The sequence below is a fragment of the Cherax quadricarinatus genome, chromosome 14 (assembly GCF_038502225.1).
Source record: "Cherax quadricarinatus isolate ZL_2023a chromosome 14, ASM3850222v1, whole genome shotgun sequence".
Taxonomy (NCBI): domain Eukaryota; kingdom Metazoa; phylum Arthropoda; class Malacostraca; order Decapoda; family Parastacidae; genus Cherax; species Cherax quadricarinatus.
In genome coordinates, this window is record NC_091305.1 from 14,475,432 (window position 1) to 14,499,050 (window position 23,619).

General features: G+C 39.7%; 2 protein-coding genes across 3 annotated transcripts in view; one reads left to right on the forward strand and one right to left on the reverse strand.

Moving 5' to 3' along the window:
- The window catches only part of LOC128698738 (nucleolar protein 11), a 72,020-nt gene extending 55,788 nt beyond the window's left edge, over positions 1-16,232 (forward strand). The window contains exons 10-11 of one of the 2 annotated variants that reach the window (XM_053791069.2): positions 8,954-9,115; positions 15,834-16,232. In XM_053791069.2, coding sequence (XP_053647044.2) covers positions 8,954-9,115; positions 15,834-15,959 — 288 coding nt within the window. In that variant the 3' untranslated portion in view covers positions 15,960-16,232. The remainder of the gene's footprint in view (positions 1-8,953; positions 9,116-15,833) is intronic. The other variant, XM_070084866.1, reaches the window with a different exon arrangement.
- A 4,495-nt stretch (positions 16,233-20,727) lies between these two features.
- Positions 20,728-23,101, reverse strand: LOC138852679 (uncharacterized). Its single transcript, XM_070084865.1, has 2 exons — positions 22,448-23,101; positions 20,728-22,030 (listed from the first exon to the last, which is right to left on the reverse strand). Exons 1-2 carry the CDS (start codon positions 22,617-22,619, stop codon positions 21,723-21,725), a joined length of 480 nt encoding a protein of 159 aa, XP_069940966.1. The 5' UTR covers positions 22,620-23,101; the 3' UTR covers positions 20,728-21,722.
- Between the last annotated feature and the right edge of the window lie 518 nt (positions 23,102-23,619).

The following is a 23,619-nucleotide window of genomic DNA, read 5'->3' on the forward strand; positions in this document are numbered from 1 at the left end:
TAACCCTTTCAGTGCCCGTGCCGTAGATCTACGGCTTTACGCTCAGGGTCCAAACCGTAGATCTACGCCATGTGCTCAGCTCTCTCTGATAAGCTGTGAATGGTAAATTTGGGCCTAGATATGAGAGAATACATCTATGTGGTATGTGTGCACCACATAAAACAAATCCTGCAGCACAGTGTATAATGAGAGAAAAAAAGGCTAAGACTGTGATTTTCGATTAAACCAGCGACTTTGCAGTGTTTTTTGTATGTTTTTTATAGTTGTATTTGGGATTCCTTGGTCTCATTTGATAGAATGGAAGATATATTACAGAAATAGAGATGATTTTGATTGGTTTTAGTACTGGAAATGGCTTGAAACTGAGCTCAAAGTAGCAGAAATGTTAAATTTTTGTCGATGTTCAAGAGTAAACAAACGACCTCACTCTTCTAATACACGCCAGCTGGTGGGTCTGATATACATTCACAAATGTGGTGATGAGATTTATACAATTATTGCATAACAGTAAATCTTCTATTTTTTGGTTTGAATAAAAATTCATTATGTGAATAAAAAATCAAAATGGAATTCATTTGTAAAGCCTGAAAACATAACTAATGAACAGAGGAAATGTTAGTTTAGTGTCAGGAATGCCTGCATTGTTTATTCTGGACCGTATTTTGAAATTGGAATATTTTTCACTTTGTGTTAAATTGGCCAAATTACCAATTTCCGATCACTTTATTTTGTAGTTGAAACAGTTGACTGGGCGATTTCTTGTGCTCAATCGATAGAATAGAAGTAATACTAGTGAAAATGCTAAGAATTTGGTCGACTGGAATAATGTAATTGGGCTAAAATGGGAGTTAAAGTCGGCAAAATCGCCAAATCGTAAATATCACTGACACATCAAAATTTGCGAGAGCATAATTTTGTCAATTTTCCATCAGATTTTGTACTTTTTGTTTTATTATCTTCAGAAAAAGATTTTCTGCTATTTCATTAGAAAAAATAACAAAATTTTGGGGGGAAATTTCTTGGACCCTGGTGCGCACTTTGAAATTTGGCCTCTGGACCCTGAAAGGGTTAAGGGTTAACCCTTTGACTGTTTCAGGCCCCTTTCTGAAACTGTCATTCTATGTCACTAAATTTAAAAAAAAAAAAATTTTTTTCTTATGAAATGATAGAGAATCTTTTCCTGATGGTAATGACACCAAAAGTTCGAAATTTGGTCGAAAACTCATGGAATTACGCTCCCGCGAATTTATCGGTCTCAGCGACATATGCGTATTGGCGATTTCGCTGACTTTGAGCCCTATTTTCAGCCAATTCCGTTGTTCCAGTTGACCAAACTCATAGCTATTTCTTCAGAACTCCATTTTATCTATCAGCTGAGTGCAAGAAACCTCCCATTTACCAATTTGGACTACCCAATATTGTGGTCAGAAATTGGCAATTTGGCCAATTTCACGCAAACTAAAAAGATGCCAATTTCAAAATAGGGTCCAGAATAAACAAGGTAGACATTCTTGGCACTAAAATAACATATCCTCTGTTCATTAGTCACATCTCTAGGCCCCTCTTATATTATTATTGCTTTCTATTTTTATTTTTTATTCATACAAAAAAATACAAAATTTACTGTTATGCAGACTACTGCATTATTGTAAAAATGGTATAAATAATATCAGTGCACTAGTGAAAGAATATTAGACTCCCCAGTTGACGTGTATTGGACGTGTGGTGTGATTTGTTTACTCCTGAACATTGGTAAAAATCGAACTTTTCCGCTACTTTGAGCTCAGTTTCAAGGACGTTTTCATCGTCAAAGTAATGAAAATCATCTCTATTTCTGTAATATGTTTTCCGTTTTATCACTTAAGACCATGAAAACGCAAATACATCGATAAATTATTATTATTATCACACCGGCCGATTCCCACCAAGGCAGGGTGGCCCGAAAAAGAAAAACTTTCACCATCATTCACTCCATCACTGTCTTGCCAGAAGGGTGCTTTACACTACAGTTTTTAAACTGCAACATTAACACCCCTCCTTCAGAGTGCAGGCACTGTACTTCCCATCTCCAGGACTCAAGTCCGGCCTGCCGGTTTCCCTGAATCCCTTCATAAATGTTACTTTGCTCACACTCCAACAGCACGTCAAGTATTAAAAACCATTTGTCTCCATTCACTCCTATCAAACACGCTCACGCATGCCTGCTGGAAGTCCAAGCCCCTCGCACACAAAACCTCCTTTACCCCCTCCCTCCAACCCTTCCTAGGCCGACCCCTACCCCGCCTTCCTTCCACTACAGACTGATACACTCTTGAAGTCATTCTGTTTCGCTCCATTCTCTCTACATGTCCGAACCACCTCAACAACCCTTCCTCAGCCCTCTGGACAACAGTTTTGGTAATCCCGCACCTCCTCCTAACTTCCAAACTACGAATTCTCTGCATTATATTCACACCACACATTGCCCTCAGACATGACATCTCCACTGCCTCCAGCCTTCTCCTCGCTGCAACATTCATCACCCACGCTTCACACCCATATAAGAGCGTTGGTAAAACTATACTCTCATACATTCCCCTCTTTGCCTCCAAGGACAAAGTTCTTTGTCTCCACAGACTCCTAAGTGCACCACTCACTCTTTTTCCCTCATCAATTCTATGATTCACCTCATCTTTCATAGACCCATCCGCTGACACGTCCACTCCCAAATATCTGAATACATTCACCTCCTCCATACTCTCTCCCTCCAATCTGATATTCAATCTTTCATCACCTAATCTTTTTGTTATCCTCATAACCTTACTCTTTCCTGTATTCACCTTTAATTTTCTTCTTTTGCACACCCTACCAAATTCATCCACCAATCTCTGCAACTTCTCTTCAGAATCTCCCAAGAGCACAGTGTCATCAGCAAAGAGCAGCTGTGACAACTCCCACTTTGTGTGTGATTCTTTGTCTTTTAACTCCACGCCTCTTGCCAAGACCCTCGCATTTACTTCTCTTACAACCCCATCTATAAATATATTAAACAACCACGGTGACATCACACATCCTTGTCTAAGGCCTACCTTTACTGGGAAAAAATTTCCTTCTTTCCTACATACTCTAACTTGAGCCTCACTATCCTCGTAAAAACTCTTCACTGCTTTCAGTAACCTACCTCCTACACCATACACTTGCAACATCTGCCACATTGCCCCCCTATCCACCCTGTCATATGCCTTTTCCAAATCCATAAATGCCACAAAGACCTCTTTAGCCTTATCTAAATACTGTTCACTTATATGTTTCACTGTAAACACCTGGTCCACACACCCCCTACCTTTCCTAAAGCCTCCTTGTTCATCTGCTATCCTATTCTCCGTCTTACTCTTAATTCTTTCAATTATAACTCTACCATACACTTTACCAGGTACACTCAACAGACTTATCCCCCTATAATTTTTGCACTCTCTTTTATCCCCTTTGCCTTTATACAAAGGAACTATGCATGCTCTCTGCCAATCCCTAGGTACCTTACCCTCTTCCATACATTTATTAAATAATTGCACCAACCACTCCAAAACTATATCCCCACCTGCTTTTAACATTTCTATCTTTATCCCATCAATCCCGGCTGCCTTACCCCCTTTCATTTTGCCTACTGCCTCACGAACTTCCCCCACACTCACAACTGGCTCTTCCTCACTCCTACAAGATGTTATTCCTCCTTGCCCTATACACGAAATCACAGCTTCCCTATCTTCATCAACATTTAACAATTCCTCAAAATATTCCTTCCATCTTCCCAATACCTCTAACTCTCCATTTAATAACTCTCCTCTCCTATTTTTAACTGACAAATCCATTTGTTCTCTAGGCTTTCTTAACTTGTTAATCTCACTCCAAAACTTTTTCTTATTTTCAACAAAATTTGTTGATAACATCTCACCCACTCTCTCATTTGCTCTCTTTTTACATTGCTTCACCACTCTCTTAACTTCTCTCTTTTTCTCCATATACTCTTCCCTCCTTGCATCACTTCTACTTTGTAAAAACTTCTCATATGCTAACTTTTTCTCCCTTACTACTCTCTTTACATCATCATTCCACCAATCGCTCCTCTTCCCTCCTGCACCCACTTTCCTGTAACCACAAACTTCTGCTGAACACTCTAACACTACATTTTTAAACCTACCCCATACCTCTTCGACCCCATTGCCTATGCTCTCATTAGCCCATCTATCCTCCAATAGCTGTTTATATCTTACCCTAACTGCCTCCTCTTTTAGTTTATAAACCTTCACCTCTCTCTTCCCTGATGCTTCTATTCTCCTTGTATCCCATCTACCTTTTACTCTCAGTGTAGCTACAACTAGAAAGTGATCTGATATATCTGTGGCCCCTCTATAAACATGTACATCCTGAAGTCTACTCAACAGTCTTTTATCTACCAATACATAATCCAACAAACTACTGTCATTTCGCCCTACATCATATCGTGTATACTTATTTATCCTCTTTTTCTTAAAATATGTATTACCTATAACTAAACCCCTTTCTATACAAAGTTCAATCAAAGGGCTCCCATTATCATTTACACCTGGCACCCCAAACTTACCTACCACACCCTCTCTAAAAGTTTCTCCTACTTTAGCATTCAAGTCCCCTACCACAATTACTCTCTCACTTGGTTCAAAGGCTCCTATACATTCACTTAACATCTCCCAAAATCTCTCTCTCTCCTCTGCATTCCTCTCTTCTCCAGGTGCATACACGCTTATTATGACCCACTTCTCGCATCCAACCTTGACTTTAATCCACATAATTCTTGAATTTACACATTCATATTCTCTTTTCTCCTTCCATAACTGATCATTTAACATTACTGCTACCCCTTCCTTTGCTCTAACTCTCTCAGATACTCCAGATTTAATCCCATTTATTTCCCCCCACTGAAACTCTCCTACCCCCTTCAGCTTTGTTTCGCTTAGGGCCAGGACATCCAACTTCTTTTCATTCATAACATCAGCAATCATCTGTTTCTTGTCATCCGCACTACATCCACGCACATTTAAGCAACCCAGTTTTATAAAGTTTTTCTTCTTCTCTTTTTTAGTAATTGTATACAGGAGAAGGGGTTACTAGCCCATTGCTCCCGGCATTTTAGTCGCCTCATACGACACGCATGGCTTACGGAGGAAAGATTCTTTTCCACTTCCCCATGGACAATAGAAGAAATAAAAAAGAACAAGAGCTATTTAGAAAAAGGAGAAAAACCTAGATGTATGTATATATATATATGCATGTGCGTGTCTGTGAAGTGTGACCAAAGTGTAAGTAGGAGTAGCAAGATATCCCTGTTATCTTAGCGTGTTTATGAGACAGAAAAAGAAACCAGCAATCCTACCATCATGCAAAACAGTTACAGGTTTTTGTTTCACAGTCATCTGGCAGGACGGTAGTACTTCCCTGGGTGGTTGCTGTCTACCAACCTACTACCTATACTATACGAAAATACACCTCAAAGTCGGCATTTTAATCCAAAAAAACGATCAGAGTTTTTTTTTCTCATTACGCACTGTGCTGCAGGATTTTTTTTATGTGATGCACACTGACCATACAGACCCATTCTCTCATATGTGGGCCTACCAGCTTTCTTCCGCTTGATTTGAAGCAGCTAGAATTTTTTTTTTTTTTTTTTTTTTCAACAAGTCGGCCGTCTCCCACCGAGGCAGGGTGACCCAAAAAAAGAAAGAAAAGCCCCAAAAAGAAAATACTTTCATCATCATTCAACACTTTCACCACACTCACACATTATCACAGGTTTTTGCAGAGGTGCTCAGAATACAACAGTTTAGAAGCATATACATATAAAGATACACAACATATCCCTCCAAACTGCCAATATCCCAAACCCCTCCTTTAAAGTGCAGGCATTGTACTTCCCATTTCCAGGACTCAAGTCCGACTATATGAAAATAACCGGTTTCCCTGAATCCCTTCACTAAATATTACCCTGCTCACACTCCAACAGATCGTCAGGTCCCAAGTATCATTCGTCTCCATTCACTCCTATCTAACACGCTCATGCACGCTTGCTGGAAGTCCAAGCCCCTCGCCCACAAAACCTCCTTTACCCCCTCTTTCCAACCCTTTCGAGGACGACCCCTACCCCTCCTTCCTTCCCCTATAGATTTATATGCTTTCCATGTCATTCTACTTTGATCCATTCTCTCTAAATGACCAAACCACCTCAACAACCCCTCTTCAGCCCTCTGACTAATGCTTTTATTAACTCCACACCTTCTCCTAATTTCCACACTCCGAATTTTCTGCATAATATTTACACCACACATTGCCCTTAGACAGGACATCTCCACTGCCTCCAACCGTCTCCTCGCTGCTGCATTTACCACCCAAGCTTCACATCCATATAAGAGTGTTGGTACTACTATACTTTCATACATTCCCTTCTTTGCCTCCATAGATAACGTTTTTTGACTCCACATATACCTCAACGCACCACTCACCTTTTTTCCCTCATCAATTCTATGATTAACCTCATCCTTCATAAATCCATCCGCCGACACGTCAACTCCCAAGTATCTGAAAACATTCACTTCTTCCATACTCCTCCTCCCCAATTTGATATCCAATTTTTTTTTATCTAAATCATTTGATACCCTCATCAACTTACTCTTTTCTATGTTCACTTTCAACTTTCTACCTTTACACACATTCTCAAACTCATCCACTAACCTTTGCAGTTTTTCTTTAGAATCTCCCATAAGCACAGTATCATCAGCAAAAAGTAACTGTGTCAATTCCCATTTTGAATTTGATTCCCAAAAATTTAATCCCACCCCTCTCCCGAACACCCTAGCATTTACTTCCTTTACAACCCCATCTATAAATATATTAAACAACCATGGTGACATTACACATCCCTGTCTAAGACCTACTTTTACCGGGAAGTAGTCTCCCTCTCTTCTACACACCCTAACCTGAGCCTCACTATCCTCATAAAAACTCTTAACAGCATTTAGTAACTTACCACCTATTCCATATACTTGCAACATCTGCCACATTGCTCCTCTATCCACTCTATCATATGCCTTTTCTAAATCCATAAATGCAATAAAAACTTCCCTACCTTTATCTAAATACTGTTCACATATATGCTTCAATGTAAACACTTGATCTACACATCCCCTACCCACTCTGAAGCTTCCCTGCTCATCCGCAGTCCTACATTCTGTCTTACCTCTAATTCTTTCAATTATAACCCTACCGTATACTTTTCCTGGTATACTCAGTAAACTTATTCCTCTATAATTTTTACAATCTCTTTTGTCCCCCTTCCCCTTATATAAAGGGACTATACATGCTCTCCGCCAATCCCTAGGTACCTTCCCCTCTTTCATACATTTATTAAACAAAAGTACCAACCACTCCAACACTATATCCCCCTCTGCTTTTAACATTTCTGTCATGAATTATTGAATTATTGATTATATATACATCTGAAACACTGGCTCATAAGACGTATATATACGACCAAAACAGTCAAAGGATTAAGTAACACTTCTTTTTTTTTCACAGTGAAAAATACATAAAATTTGATTGAATTGGGAAATTAAGTTTTGAGCTATAAATGATTTCTAGGAATATATTTTGTTCATATTTTGGGACTGCACTATGCCTTCTTACATTTCTTTTGCCTTTCTATTTTATTATTTTTTATTATTATCACACTGGCCGATTCCCACCAAGGCAGGGTGGCCCGAAAAAGTAAAACTTTCACCATCATTCACTCCATCACTGTCTTGCCAGAAGGGTGCTTTACACTACAGTTTTTAAACTGCAACATTAACACCCCTCCTTCAGAGTGCAGGCACTGTACTTCCCATCTCCAGGACTCAAGTCCGGCCTGCCGGTTTCCCTGAACCCTTTCATAAATGTTACTTTGCTCACACTCCAACAGCACGTCAAGTATTAAAAACCATTTGTCTCCATTCACTCCTATTAAACACGCTCACGCATGCCTGCTGGAAGTCCAAGCCCCTCGCACACAAAACCTCCTTTACCCCCTCTCTCCAACCTTTCCTAGGCCGACCCCTACCCCGCCTTCCTTCCACTACAGACTGATACACTCTTGAAGTTATTCTGTTTCGCTCCATTCTCTCTACATGTCCGAACCACCTCAACAACCCTTCCTCAGCCCTCTGGACAACAGTTTTGGTAATCCCGCACCTCCTCCTAACTTCCAAACTACGAATTCTCTGCATTATATTCACACCACACATTGCCCTCAGACATGACATCTCCACTGCCTCCAGCCTTCTCGCTGCAACATTCATCACCCATGCTTCACACCCATATAAGAGCGTTGGTAAAACTATACTCTCATACATTCCCCTCTTTGCCTCCAAGGACAAAGTTCTTTGTCTCCACAGACTCCTAAGTGCACCACTCACCCTTTTCCCCTCATCAATTCTATGATTCTCCTCATCTTTCATAGACCCATCCGCTGACACGTCCACTCCCAAATATCTGAATACATTCACCTCCTCCATACTCTCTCCCTCCAATCTGATATTCAATCTTTCATCACCTAATCTTTTTGTTATCCTCATAACCTTACTCTTTCCTGTATTCACCTTTAATTTTCTTCTTTTGCACACCCTACCAAATTCATCCACCAATCTCTGCAACTTCTCTTCAGAATCTCCCAAGAGCACACTGTCATCAGCAAAGAGCAGCTGTGACAACTCCCACTTTGTGTGTGATTCTTTGTCTTTTAACTCCACGCCTCTTGCCAAGACCCTCGCATTTACTTCTCTTACAACCCCATCTATAAATATTGTGTTGCTAAATGATAAAAGCATTATTTGATTCCCAGCGGATATTTTTTATTTTTATTGCCCTTTTTTGTCTTATAAAACAAGTACTGTTTTTTATCAACTTTCAGGCAGAAGAGATCCCAGACAACCAAGTAAGAGTACCCTCACTGTGTCAAGCCAGCTTGTGGCTCAGCATGCTACTTGATGCTAATTATCATCAGCTGGTCATGACATCTGAGGTCAGCATTCACCGCCACCTCCTCTCCTGCTTCACTCACATTACAAACTTAGTAAGTTTATTTTATGGATGTGAAGCTCTTTAAGGCCAGACAACAGAAGTAAGTTTGTTTTTTAATTGATCTCAAAAAAAAAATTCTTCAGGTTAAAAAATAAGTGTTTATAAATGAAGACAATTGGTTTTTAATGGGTATGCTGTTGGAGTATGATGATTACAGAAATATTGTAGAAGACCTGTTGACAGCATGTCTACTGGTATATTAGATGTCCCTCAAGATTCATTTCCACCGTTCTCACCTTGACCTGCTCCCGCCAAACCTTGGTGATGAACACACTGAATGATTTCACCAAAACATAACCATCAAGTTTGATCAGTTTGATGGCAGACTACTGCTAGACACTGGTGTAGAAGAGCGATACTGAAGACAAGTGAAAAATTATGAAAACTGGTGTAAAATATGTTTTTATGACTGGAAATTTCAGTTAGTTTTGTTATGCATGTGTATAATAAATTTACATTAAGTAGTAGTTTTCTCATTACATGTACCACACTTAATATCTTATTACCTATGATTGTTAAGAAACATACACTATCATGTGATTCTTCAAACCTATTTATCGAAATTATTAATCATAAGACTTCAAAAAAAAAAAATGTTAAAGTGACTAAACAAGCTAAGATTTGTGATCAACACACCAAAGTTAGCATTAAACATCCAGTTTGATTTTTGAACTGAATAAAAAGTTTAATTTTGTAGACTACTCTAATTATAAATAAAATAATTTTTAATAATTTGGTACTTGATTTAGAGAGAGGGGTCACTGTATTCAGATATAGATACAGTTCTTCACATATTTTTTTTAACCCCTAAACTGTTCAGATATATACATATATACTGCTAGTGCCCCAAACATATATACGTTTTATTTTTCCTGCCTCCAAATTTGGCACGATTGGCCTGAGATGCCTGGTCAGCATAGAATGGGTCTTAACACTCGGTGTGCATTATATTAAAAAAATTTGGGACCACTTAGTACCTTGTGGGAGCACCAGCTCAAGCAAACAGTGTGGCAAACACCAAGGATTCACTGATGTAATGTCATATTAACACTCCCCTTTTAAGAGGAAAGTGATGTTAACCCCAAGTTTAGGGTCTGTCTATCTCTGTCTGTCTCTGTCTATCTCTCTCTCTATCTGATGATAAAATAGACACATGTGCAACTCTTGGGTATCTTTATTGAGGAAACGTTTCGCCACACAGTGGCTTTATCAGTCCATACAAAGGAGAAACGTGAAGAGCAGGAGGAGAATGAGGTAATCAGTCCCTCAACCTTGATTTGATGTTGGTTCTCTGAACCATTCATCTGCATTCCTGTCAGACACTGCAACTTCTTGGGATCTTAATACTTGGGAATTCTTCGCTTGCCTAACCCTTGGGCACGACCTACTTCCACATGGACAAATGTGACACCACCTACAACTGCTGCACCTCTCCTGCCTACGGTATATAAGCCACTTCTCCGCTTATATGCTGTATTCTATTCAAGATTGATGGACTGACCACATCGAATCAAGGTTGAGGAACTGATTACCTCATTCTCCTCCTGCTCTTCACGTTTCTCCTTTGTATGGACTGATGAAGCCACTGTGTGGCGAAACGTTTCCTCAATAAAGATACCCAAGAGTTGCACATGTGTGTATTTTATCAACATGTCGGTTCTCTGAACCATTCATCTACGTCTCTCTATCTCTTTTTATCTGTCTCACAGGTACACACAAATACGATTATACATAGTGTAAATTACCTAGGCTAACCTAAAAAATCCGAAGTGCTATACTATGCTTGTAGATATAATGCATATGAATACCTGTTGGTTTACAGTGGCTCTCTCTGAGACACACAAGCAGAGAGACGGAAAGAGACAAGCAGACAGAGAGACAAGACAGATAATCAGAGACAGAGATACGAGCTTATCAGATGTCATCCCTTATCTCTGCACCCTTGCTGGTGCCCATCAAATGTCATAGCTTATCTCCTCTTATCTCTACACCCTAGCTGGCACCCATCAAATGTCATCCCATATCTCATCATTGCCGTCCCAGATGCTTGTCACATTGCTACAAGGGAGCTTCTTCCTTCTTCCTCCTCCTCCTTCCTTCTTCTATATTCCCATGTATCCAAAACATTGCTGGGACCTATAAATACTTTGTATATATTCCTAGACAATAGTAAATGACCAAGGCAGGTGTAAATGTCCACTTGTCAATGTGTTTGTGACAATTTGAGTGCAATCTCAGTAGCTAATATTAGTGTCAGAACAAAGATTGGTTATGAAATGCCAAGAAATACAATAAATTGTAATTATCAGAACATAAAAATTATATAAAATAATATAAAAATGAGAAAAATGGTATATCGGCAACACTTCCTCAAGAGCAGGACTCGATGTTGCCGTCAGGTGGGCATTAACCCTTTGACTGTCGCGGCCGTATATATACGTCTTACGAGGTACCGTGTTTGACGTATATGTACTCATAAATTCTAGCGGCTTCAAATCAAGCAGGAGAAAGCTGATAGGCCCACATGTGAGAGAATGGGTCTGTGTGGCCAGTGTGCACCATATAAAAAAAAATCCTGGAGCACGCAGTGCATAATGAGAAAAAAAAACTCCGACCGTTTTTTTTTAATTAAAATGCCGAATTTGTGGTCTATTTTCATATAGTATTTATGGTTGTATTCTCATTTTCTTGGTCTCATTTGATAGAATGGAAAACATATTATAGAAATAGAGGTGATTTTGATTGATTTTACTATAAAAAGAACCTAGAAATGGAGCTCAAAGTAGGGGAAATGTTTGATTTTTGCCAATGTTCAAAAGTAAACAAATGATGCCATTGCCCAATAAATGTCCAACTAGCCATTCTGATATGCAGTCATGAATGGGTTGATGTTATTTATACAATTATTACAGTATTGCAGTAGTCTGCATAATAGTAAGTCTTCTATTTTTTGTTTGAATAAAAATTCAAAATAGAAAGCAAGAGTAATATCAGAGGGGCCTGGAGACATGACTGATGAGCAAAGAAAATGTTATTTTAGAGCCAGGAATGTCTGCATTGTTCATTCTGGACCTTATTTTGAAATTGTCATTTTTTTAGTTTTCGTGAAATTGGCCAAATTGCAAATTTCTAACCACATTATTAGGTAGTTGAAATCGGTAAATGGGCAGTTTCTTGTACTCAATCAATAGAAAGAATGGAGTTCTAAAGAAATAGCTATGAGTTTGGGTGACTGGAACAACGGAATTAGCCGAAAATAGGGCTCAAAGTGGGCGAAATCGCCGATTTGTAAACAGCGCCGAGGTCGCTAGCTTTGCAAGAGCATAATTCCGTCAGTTTTCCATCAAATTTCGTTTTTTGGGTGTCATTACAATCGGGAAAAGATTCTCTATCATTTCATAAGAAAAAATAATTTTTTTTTTTTTTAAATTTTGCGACACCAGGAGACACCTCAGGATTGGGGGTTGCGACAGTCAAAGGGTTAAGTGCCAACATTGCCGCTTCATATCTCAGTAAGTACTGACCCTATTTTTTTTTTTTTCATTTTAATCCTCATACACTTAGAAAAATTTTCTCTGTATTTCAATAAAAAAAAAAACTATTTTTTATTTTTCAAAATGTTCAGGGCACTGGGGGAGAGAACGTATATACAGTGGTCCCTCGTTGTTCGTAATTAATCCGTTCCTGGAGCCATTACTATAAACGAAATTTACGATTTACGAATCAATTTTCCCCATAAGAAATAATGTAAATACAATTAATCCGTTCCTGACACCCAGAAGTATTAAAACAAAAAAATTTTTAACATGAAATATGCATGTAGTACATAAACAATACAATGGGAAATGATGAATGAAACATTAACAGCATAACACTTACCTTTATTGGAGATTCTTCTTAGTGTATGGGGGACTGGATGAGGAGAGAGAGTGGATTGTTTATAGTTTGGAAGGGGAATCCCCTTCCATCAACACCTCAGGTACCATTTGCTTTTCTGGGGTTGCTTCTCTTCTCTGTTTCTTAATGCCACTAGGACCACCTTGAGAGTCACTGGAGTCCTGTCTCACAAAATAACTGTGGAGAGAGCTCTGTTTCTGGCATCTCTTTAACACTTCCCTAAAATGGCCCAAGACTTTGTCACTGTACATGTTGCCAACCTGGCTTGCAACAACCTTGTTAGGGTGATCTTCTTTCTTTCTTTCAACACACCGGCCGTATCCCACCGAGGCGGGGTGGCCCAAAAGGAAAAACGAAAGTTTCTCCTTTTACATTTAGTAATATATACAGGAGAAGAGGTTACTAGCCCCTTGCTCCCGGCATTTTAGTTGCCTCTTACAACACGCATGGCTTACGGAGGAAGAATTCTGTTCCACTTCCCCATGGAGATAAGAGGAAATAAACAAGAATAAGAACTAGAAAGAAAATAGAAGAAAACCCAGAGGGGTGTGTATATATGTGCTTGTACATGTATGTGTAGTGTGACCTAAGTGTAAGTAGAAGTAGCAAGACGTACCTGAAATCTTGCATGTTCATGAGACAGAGAAAAGGACACCAGCAATCCTACCATCATGTAAAACAATTACAGGCTTTCGTTTTACACTCACTTGGCAGGACGGTAGTACCTCCCTGGGCGGTTGCTGTCTACCAACCTACTACCTATTGTTAGGGTGATGTTTCTCCATAAAGCTTTCCATCTTACCCCACATAGTAAAAATCTCTTTAATTTCTGAAGAAGGCACCTTCTTCCAACTCTCTTCCTCCTCCTCTGCAGCAAGATTCTGAGCTGCGATGTGTTGCTCTTCCTGCTGAAGCTCTTGCAGCTCCTCAGTGGTGAGCTCTTCATTGTGGTCTTCCACCAATTCTTCCACATCCTCCAAACTCACATCCAACCCCATGGAACTCCCCAGTGCCACAATTGATTTTACAACAGACATAGGCTCATTAGGGTCAGTCCCAAATTCTTCAAAATCCCTCTTGTCGACACAATCTGGCCACAATTTTCTCCAGGCAGAGTTCAAAGTCCTGGTAGTCACTCCCTCCCAAGCCATACCTATAAGGGTTATGCAGTGGAGGATGCTGAATTGTTCTCTCCAAAATTCCCTTAGGGTCAAGTGAGTGTCTGTGGTCACAGTCAAGCACCTGTGAAACATTGCTTTTGTGTAGAGTTTTTTAAAGTTTGCAATAACCTGCTGGTCCATGGGTTGGAGGAGAGGAGTGGTATTCGGGGGCAAGAACTTTACTGTGATGAACCCAAACTCCTCGAAAATTAGGTCATCCAAGTTTGGAGGATGAGCAGGTGCATTGTCCATTACTAGCAGGCACTTGAGATCCAATTTCTTTTCCAGGAGATACTCCTTCACACTAGGGCCAAACACTTCATTGAACCACTCGACGAAAATTTCCCTCGTGACCCATGCCTTACTATTAGATTTCCAAAACACACACAATTTACTCTTTATAACGTTGTTCTTCCTTAACACACTGGGATTTTCAGAATGGTACACTAGTAATGGCTTCACTTTGAAATCCCCACTAGCATTAGCACAGAACATTAGCATCAGCCTGTCTTTCATAGGCTTGTGTCCTGGCATTGCCTTTTCCTCTTGTGTAATGAAGGTCCTCTTTGGCATTTTCTTCCAAAAGAGGCCTGTTTCGTCACAATTGAACACTTGTTCAGGTTTCAGTCCTTCAGCCTCTATGCACTCCAGGAATTCATGCACATATTTTTCAGCCGCCTTGTGGTCCGAACTGGCAGCCTCACCATGCCTTACCACACTGTGTATGCCAGTACGGTTCTTAAATCTCTCAAACCAGCCTTTGCTGGCCTTAAATTCACTCACTTCACCACTAGTTGCAGGCAATTTCTTGACCAAATCTTCATGCAACTGCCTAGCCTTTTCACAAATAAACGAAGTCATAAGAGTATCTCCTGCTAATTGTTTCTTATTTATCCACACCAATAATAACTTCTCAACCTCTTCCAGTACTGGTGATCTCATTTTTGTCAGCATAGTTACTCCCTTTGCAACAACAGCATCCTTTATTTCATTTTTCTTGGCCACTATGGAACATAAGGTTGTGTAGGGTTTCTTATACATCCTGGACAGTTCGGCCACACTTGTACCACTTTCATATTGTTCAATGATGGTTTTCTTAAATTCAATCGTATTTCTCACCTTCTTTACCACAGGCTTGGCACTAGGAGCTTTCTTTGGAGCCATGGTAGCTTATTTAGTACTTGCAAGCACTAAAATAAATGGAATATTATGAAATATTTTGCTGGAGCACGTGAGGGGACCTTCACTCACTGGTAAACAATGCCAGACTGGCTGCCGCCCTGGCTCACGCCGTGGGTATGCGTCCCGGACAAACTACGACTCGCGAGTCAACCTATGAAAAGAGAGTCCATGTTTATACGAAAATACCTCTATGATTGGCGAATTTTACGATTGCCGGGAACTACGAAAAGCGGGGGACCACTGTATATGTTTGGACCGTTTAGGGGTTAAATGTGATGCCTTTAACGATTTCTAACATGACATATATATATATATATAATGTTTAACATCTTTCGTAAGCACTGTAATTAAACATACAGAAGTATGTTTAGTTACAGCAAATATTTCTTTGTGTGATTTGTAAAGTTATTTATAATTAAGACATAAATTAATGTTCTTTACCTCCGTTCTAGTAACTTTTTCTTTCTACAGCGCAAGTTCCTGGAAGGATTGGAGGACATAGAGCCTTTGATTAATCGGATTTTGGAAGCCAAGAGTTTCTCCAAACGAACACACAGCTCGGCCCTTTATTCACTTGAACGTCTAATTATCAGTTAATCCATAATTTTTAATACACATTGTAACACAAAATTTGAAGTCCAGTACGTATAAAAAAACATTACACTAGCCATTTTCCACTAAAGTAGTGACCCAAAGAAATAGTCACTGCCACTCATTCTCTAGCTGTTTCCAAAAATGTTTGGATATTACTGTTCCAGTGACTTGAAACCACACAGCATCCCCACCCATCCTTCAGAGTGCAGGTACTAATGCATCCCATCTCCTGATCTACTTCGTAAAAGTAACCTTGAAAATTAATATCAGTGGTAGGTGTAGTTGTTTATGAAATTAGAATTGAGAGCAAATAGCATGTAGTTTTTAATAAAAAAAATTAACAAAGGAAGTTTAGTTTGATATGCTGTTGAAGTGTTAGAAAGATAATATCTACGAAGAAATTCAGGGAAACTGGATACCTGGACTGAAGTTTTAAAAGCTGTTAAGTACAGTGCCTGCACTGAAAATTATTGAGAATCATTACAGTTTCAAACAGCATACAGTAAAAACCATGGATCCTGGTGAAAGGCTCTTGTTCCTAGGAATTGGATGTGGCTGGCACCAACAGCCTTGTTACTCAGGTCAGCAACCTGAAAGCCTGGTCTGGCACTGGGCTGCAAAGACAGTAACCCTTAAAACTGACTACAAGCAACCTGCAAGCAACTTGACTTAAAATCAAACCTATAAATAATATGTTTGCATAAATAAAGTGGATGATACTGATATATAATTGTGATTAATTTAGAGTTTTTTCTACCGAGTCAAGTCTCCTTGGTGCTTCTGTCCCGCAAGCTTACACAGTTATTACCCTAACATCCCTGTGGGTTTAGGACTGCCTATGAATATAATAATAATTTGGCATCCTCTGAAGAAGCTTATCTAGTTGTTTTTTGACCAGTGGTATTTTGGGTAGTTTTTAACTGTGTGGCTAACAAGAATGTTACTAGTAGACTGACAGCTTGAAATTTATTACTGTCAGATCTTACTAGTGTTAAGTATATAATGTATTTTAGTAATGATATTTTATGTAAAACTTGAAAAACATTGAAATACAAATTAGTTAATTTTGAAGTTATTTCATTAAAGTGTCCTAGTTGACTATGTTAAAAAAACATTATGATCTCTGGTAAAGGATGGACTGGTTAATTTTCCCAGAAATTTTGATGTATTTGTGTACTCATTCACAGCTATACCAGCTTGTTCTTTGTACAATACTTAATCCTTACCCTTAGTATTACATGTTAATTTAACAGTACTTTTTACACAGTGCACAGTTGGGTTCATCTCACTTGCCAAGATACATTAACATTTTGATGTTAAATGTTAATTTAATTGTTAATTTTTTTTATCAAGCCTTCCTTAAACTGAACACTACTTGTCTTCCATTCCTTCCTGGTGCTGCAAGACCGCTGCAGGTTTACCACTCATCCCATAAGTGTGATGATGATTATAATTATTTTACTGTATCTGTACCCCTTAAGAGTTGCCTTGATACTGGCAGGAGGTTCTTGATTCAAGGAATGTACTTGATTTTTCTTTGGACCAAAGCCAAGTAACTCCTATTTTCCTTGTGCTGTTTGACCTTTATCTCTGATGTAAAACCTTTCTCTAAGGTGACTTGAAGTATCTTGAACAGATGAAATTAGCAGCTTTCATTAACTGCAAAATAGTTAAAATATACCCATGGGTTTGGTAAAAGAGACTGACAAATAAGCATATCTTCAATAGAAGATTCATGTATGTAGCCCACAAACAAGTTTTACTCATTAGCTCTGCTTCACAAAAAATCAATATCTTTGATGTATCTTGAAACTTTTTTTTTTTTTTTTTTTATCACACTGGCCGATTCCCACCAAGGCAGGGTGGCCCGAAAAAGAAAAACTTTCACCATCATTCACTCCATCACTGTCTTGCCAGAAGGGTGCTTTACACTACAGTTTTTAAACTGCAACATTAACACCCCTCCTTCAGAGTGCAGGCACTGTACTTCCCATCTCCAGGACTCAAGTCTGGCCTGCCGGTTTTCCTGAACCCTTTCATAAATGTTACTTTTCTCACACTCCAACAGCACGTCAAGTATTAAAAACCATTTGTCTCCATTCACTCTATCAAACACGCTCACGCATGCCTGCTGGAAGTCCAAGCCCCTCGCACACAAAACCTCCTTTACCCCCTCCCTCCAACCTTTCCTAGGCCGACCCCTACCCCGCCTTCCTTCCACTACAGACTGATACACTCTTGAAGTCACTCTGTTTCCCTCCATTCTCTCTACATGTCTGAACCACCTCAACAACCCTTCCTCAGCCCTCTGGACAACAGTTTTGGCAATCCTGCACCTCCTCCTAACTTCCAAACTACGAATTCTCTGCATTATATTCACACCACACATTGCCCTCAGACATGACATCTCCACTGCCTCCAGCCTTCTCCTCGCTGCAACATTCATCACCCATGCTTCACACCCATATAAGAGCGTTGGTAAAACTATACTCTCATACATTCCCCTCTTTGCCTCCAAGGACAAAGTTCTTTGTCTCCACAGACTCCTAAGTGCACCACTCACCCTTTTCCCCTCATCAATTCTATGATTCACCTCATCTTTCATAGACCCATCCGCTGACACGTCCACTCCCAAATACCTGAATACATTCACCTCCATACTCTCTCCCTCCAATCTGATATTCAATCATTCATCACCTAATCTTTTTGTTATCCTCATTTCCTTACTCTTTCCTGTATTCACTTAATTTTCTTCTTTTGCACACCCTACCAAATTCATCCACCAATCTCTGCAGCTTCTCTTCAGAATCTCCCAAGAGCACAGTGTCATCAGCAAAGAGCAACTGTGACAACTCCCACTTTATGTGTGATTCTTTATCTTTTAACTCCACACCTCTTGCCAAGACCCTCGCATTTACTTCTTACAACCCCATCTATAAATATATTAAACAACCACGGTGACATCACACATCCTTGTCTAAGGCCTACTTAATGCACAATTTTTTCTGCAAAAGAAAATTCATCTATCAGATATTTTACCAGAGCTGCACATGGTTTTATCACTTATGGAGGTGGGATTTTTTTTTTTTTTCCTAATTTTTTTCTTTCATGTCAGGATGTTATTTCATGGGATTCAAGCTACTTTTACTCAGCACTTGGTGGTTTAGCACTTAGTTTTAATTATAATAATAATAATAATAATCTGTAGTGGAAGGAAGGCAGAGTAGGAAAGGTTGGAGGGAGGGGGGAAAGGGGGTTTTGTGTGTGAGGGGCTTGGACTTCCAGCAAGTGTACGTGAGCATGTTAGATAGGAGTGAATAGATATAAATAGATTTTGGGACCTGATGAGCTGTTGGAGTGTGAGCATGTTAATATTTTGTGAAGGGATTCAGGGAAACTGGTTAGCCGGAATCGAGTCCTGGAAATGGGAAATACAATGCTTGCACTTTAGCTGTTTGGAGTGACATCTAAACTGTTGAATTTGAGCACCTCTGAAAGGACAATGATTATGTATGAATGATGGAAGTGTTAAATGTTAATGAAAGTTTTTCTTTTTTGGGGGAGTCACCGTGCTTCAGTGGGAAATGGCCGATGTGTTAAAAAAAAAAAATAATGCTTGTGCATGTTCAACAATCTAACTGGTTCATGGTCTCTGTAAAACCAAATTTGATGTAATCCTCTACTTTTCAATTCCTACTTGTTCTACTTTGTTTTAGTAAGTTGTGCTGGCATGTTCAATAGTAGCAGCACTAGAATGTTTCACTTTTTATTGTTTTTACCCTTTTTCAGTCCTCAGTAAGTTTACCAGTTTATGGGCATGGGCCCTTGTAGGTTAAGTGCTTAATTCTGATTGTATTAATATTATTAGCAGACCATTTTATCTTAATTACACAGTTTATCCAGCAACAGAAGACTGTCAGACAAGGCTCCTTCCCATATTGTGTAAAATAGTTACAACAGTAATAGTAGAAGCAATTCATTTGGCATCCCCTAATTAATAAATACGCTTAATGATTTTTCTTTATTAGTTCATTGGACAAAACGTAGTGCATCTTGGAGCTTGAAATGAATAAAGCATCCAATAACCCATATTGGTTTACCATGCTGTTAGTATAATCTATCCTGCACTTCATAAAGAGTCAAACAGGTTTCAATTTTTTTCACTTATTGCAAGAATGGATATTTAATACAGGTAAATTAAAATACTCTTTACTGTATAATAACCTGTACAGATCATACATCTCATGAGAATGGGAGATAAGGTTTTATCCAAGGGGCCTAGGGAGTTTGACCAGTGCTCCAGTTCCTTGAATCAAAGCACTGTATGATCTCCCCTGGTAAAGGGCTCTTGATCTTGGGAATTGGATCTGTGCTCCAGTAACCTGAATACCTTCCATTCCTCTCCCACATGCACTGTATAATCCTACAGGTTTAGCACTCCCCCATAATTATAATAATGTATGACCTCTACGGGTACATGCTCCCCCTCCCCCTTTGAATATAATAAGGTGAAGGGTAGCTTCAATATCTTGGACCCAGAGCCTTTCACCAGCAATGCTAAGGTAACACTAGCATCCCACCCCCCAGGGATCGAACCGTGAACACTCATTAAATGAGCTGAGTTCAATACCAAGTCATGGGGTACTGAAAGCATGTATGGATGAATACATACCTATACAAATGAATAAGTGCAGCACGTAGGTAATTATAATTTACATATTATTACAATTAAATTTACAATCATCAATTTATGTTAAAGGATTTAAAACAATTTTTTGTTGTGTTGACCTTTACTGACACTTCATAATCATTAATATAATAAATATGAACCAGATTTTTCAGCTAAGACATATTTCAACAAGCTGTCTGTATCTCCCCACCAATATAATAATAAGGTTGAAAATACAAGGCTCAAGGAACAGGCATTATTTGAACCCATCGTAAACCAAGCCTAAAACTTTAAGGCTAGTTGGCATACCATGGGTTCAAATCTGCACTCAGAGTTGAGGGGCTCTTGATTTAGGGAATTGGATCTGTGCTCCAGTTCCCCGAATTAAGCCTGAATGCCTTCCACATCCCCCCCCCCAGGCGCTGTATAATCCTCCGGTTTTAGCGCTTCCCCCTTGATTATAATAATAATAATAATGCACTCAGAGTTGCTGACAATGATGTGCTATTTCGCAAATCAGTATAAGGATACATGGTTAAACTATGCTTAATGGTGTAAAGGTACATGTATACAGAGCAGTCACAGTAACAGCAACACGATTATGGGTTGTATGATGAACTCTGTATGATGTTTATGAGTCAAGATTATGATGACGTATGATGAAATAAAAACATATTTGGAAGTGGTGGCATGTGTGAACATGTGACATGGTCTGACACTTTCTCCACAATGCTTCTACCTCGTTTGGATTTGAGAATATTTCCCTGAATACAGGACCTTTTCCTACAGGATACATGCAGTAGTTCAGGACCTGCCTCTGTTGTGGTCTGACTTTGCCCTTTACAGATGACACCAGCCAAGTGTCATCCGACTGTCCCAATTCGGACTAGCTACGCTGCAGACGCAGACCATGGCTGCAGGAGTCACATAGTTGAGCAACTTCCGCCAAGGAAATATGGTCTACGGCGTGTCACGACCGAGTCTTCAGTCGGTCACCACCTGCCCTCGATGCAGCAAGGAGCCACTGGTGCAGAGAAGTGACAGCAACCTGGAGTTTGGTCCCCTGCGTGGGCCTGATAGCCCTATGCAGGCACAGCTCACAACACCCATTGTGTGTTGCGACGGATAGGCACACAGCGCAGCTTGATGGGTCCCCGGTATACCAGGTTGCGGCGTCCATTCATCTTGTGGCCAAGACACCGCTGGGTAATCATGTCGGCCTTTTGGCCCCGATATACCTTCTCTGTGGTGAAGCTGACGGCAGCACATGCGAAGGTGCACAGTTCACCATTCCTGCCATGAACTCGCTTGAGCACGTATTCTTCCCCAACTTCGCAATCCATAACACGTATGTCAAAGGTAACGGGAACTCCAGATCCGTTGTCCAGATCACACTCACAACCATCTAATAAAGAAAAATTTAAAGATTAATGCTTCGACCCATTACCAACATATGATTACGCCCAACCATTCAATATATCCAACCTATCGTTGAAACTGCCAAAGTTCGGTTGAACTGAGGGCTAACTTACCACCTTAGTACACCCAGGTTTAATCTAGGGGCGTAGATATATGGACAAGTCATTTAGTAGTAAATGTTAATGGCAGCGTAAAGCTCTGAACAATAAATATTTATGCTGCTCAGCAAATTAACTACGAAAACTAACCAAAATTTCCATATTACATGTATGAAATTAAATTTTATATATACAGTACATAGTTTAGGCCTTCCACGAAGGCTGGCTAACCTTGCTAACAAGCAAGTCGTATGTTAGTCTATACAACATTAAAGGTACCCAGCTGTCGCTGCTGTGTGACTCACCTGGGCTAAGTTGAGGTTGACTCAGGCGTTTCGACTTGGTACCATGGATGACATATTGTGTGTCGTCTTCAGCAGTAATGGACCCTTGAAACCAGGTCCCCGCTTCTTCAAAGCACAGGGTCGCCACCCCAGTAATCTCAACTTCAGGACCTCCCATATTTGTGAAGCACATTCCTGGGGTTCTGTCTGGGAGCTGATACACACAAGAACCAACTCTTGTGCTATTTACGCTATGCGCAGTTATGTCACCTGTGCAGTAGTGCGCGTGGAAAATTCCAATGCTCACTTCAGTATACTTGTATGATCAGATTTGATGTGCCAAAAGTATGTCCTGTTGGTTAAAACAATTACGTGTTTTTCTTCTATTAATCTGTTGTACGTTTTCAGTAATTCTGAAGCACAAGCTTGTAAGAAGACCATCCACTCGAGTCTGAGTTTCAGGGCTGACTGGTGTTGGGCCCCGGCGTGTCTGATTATATACAGAGTCGTGAGTGGGAGATGCTGGGAGGCTGGGCCACAGACTGCCTCTGATTGGTCACTTATCGAATGACGTCAGAGCAATTCTGTTATGCCACTGGTTGGCTAGATGACCACTACCACAATGACGTCAGAACAAATCTGTTGCGCCATTGGCTGGCTAGATGGCGTGTCAAGTCCTGGAAAGGAACAACAAGGTGATGTTATATCAGAAATACTTAAAATGTAATACAACACAGAAGGAAAAAATTCCTATTCCTAATTCTGTGGTGTACCATGAGCTAAGCTTAAGCATACGACAGCATGTGCCCCATGAGAGAACATTCTAGTAAGCTTTCAGAACATGTACGCCACAACTTTCACCCTTCGTGTGAAAAATCACTGCGCCTACCAATTCTGAAATTTTAACTCTAACATAGACATATATATATATAGTACTGAAGTAGGTCTACTGGCCCAACAAGGGTGGATAAAACCATGAACATGATGATTATTTCATAAAATCCTATTTAGGTAAGTTACTATTTACGAATATGTGTCGCACGTCTACCTTACTAATGATGCAGCCTCCAACATAAAAGCTATTGGATCACATACACAATATATAAAATATAAATTAACGACATGTAAATAAACCACAGTAAGGTAACCACTTACCCTAGATTCGCCCCCATACATGGAACAGAAAAATTATG

Bases quoted from the DNA above. Each gene is read 5' to 3' on its own strand.
- LOC138852679 (XM_070084865.1), bottom strand. From the start codon at position 22,619: ATGTGCTTCACAAATATGGGAGGTCCTGAAGTTGAGATTACTGGGGTG. The intron at 22,031-22,447 runs GTGAGTCACACA...TTTCTTTATTAG, and splicing joins TCAACCTCAACTTAGCCCAG to ATGGTTGTGAGTGTGATCTG.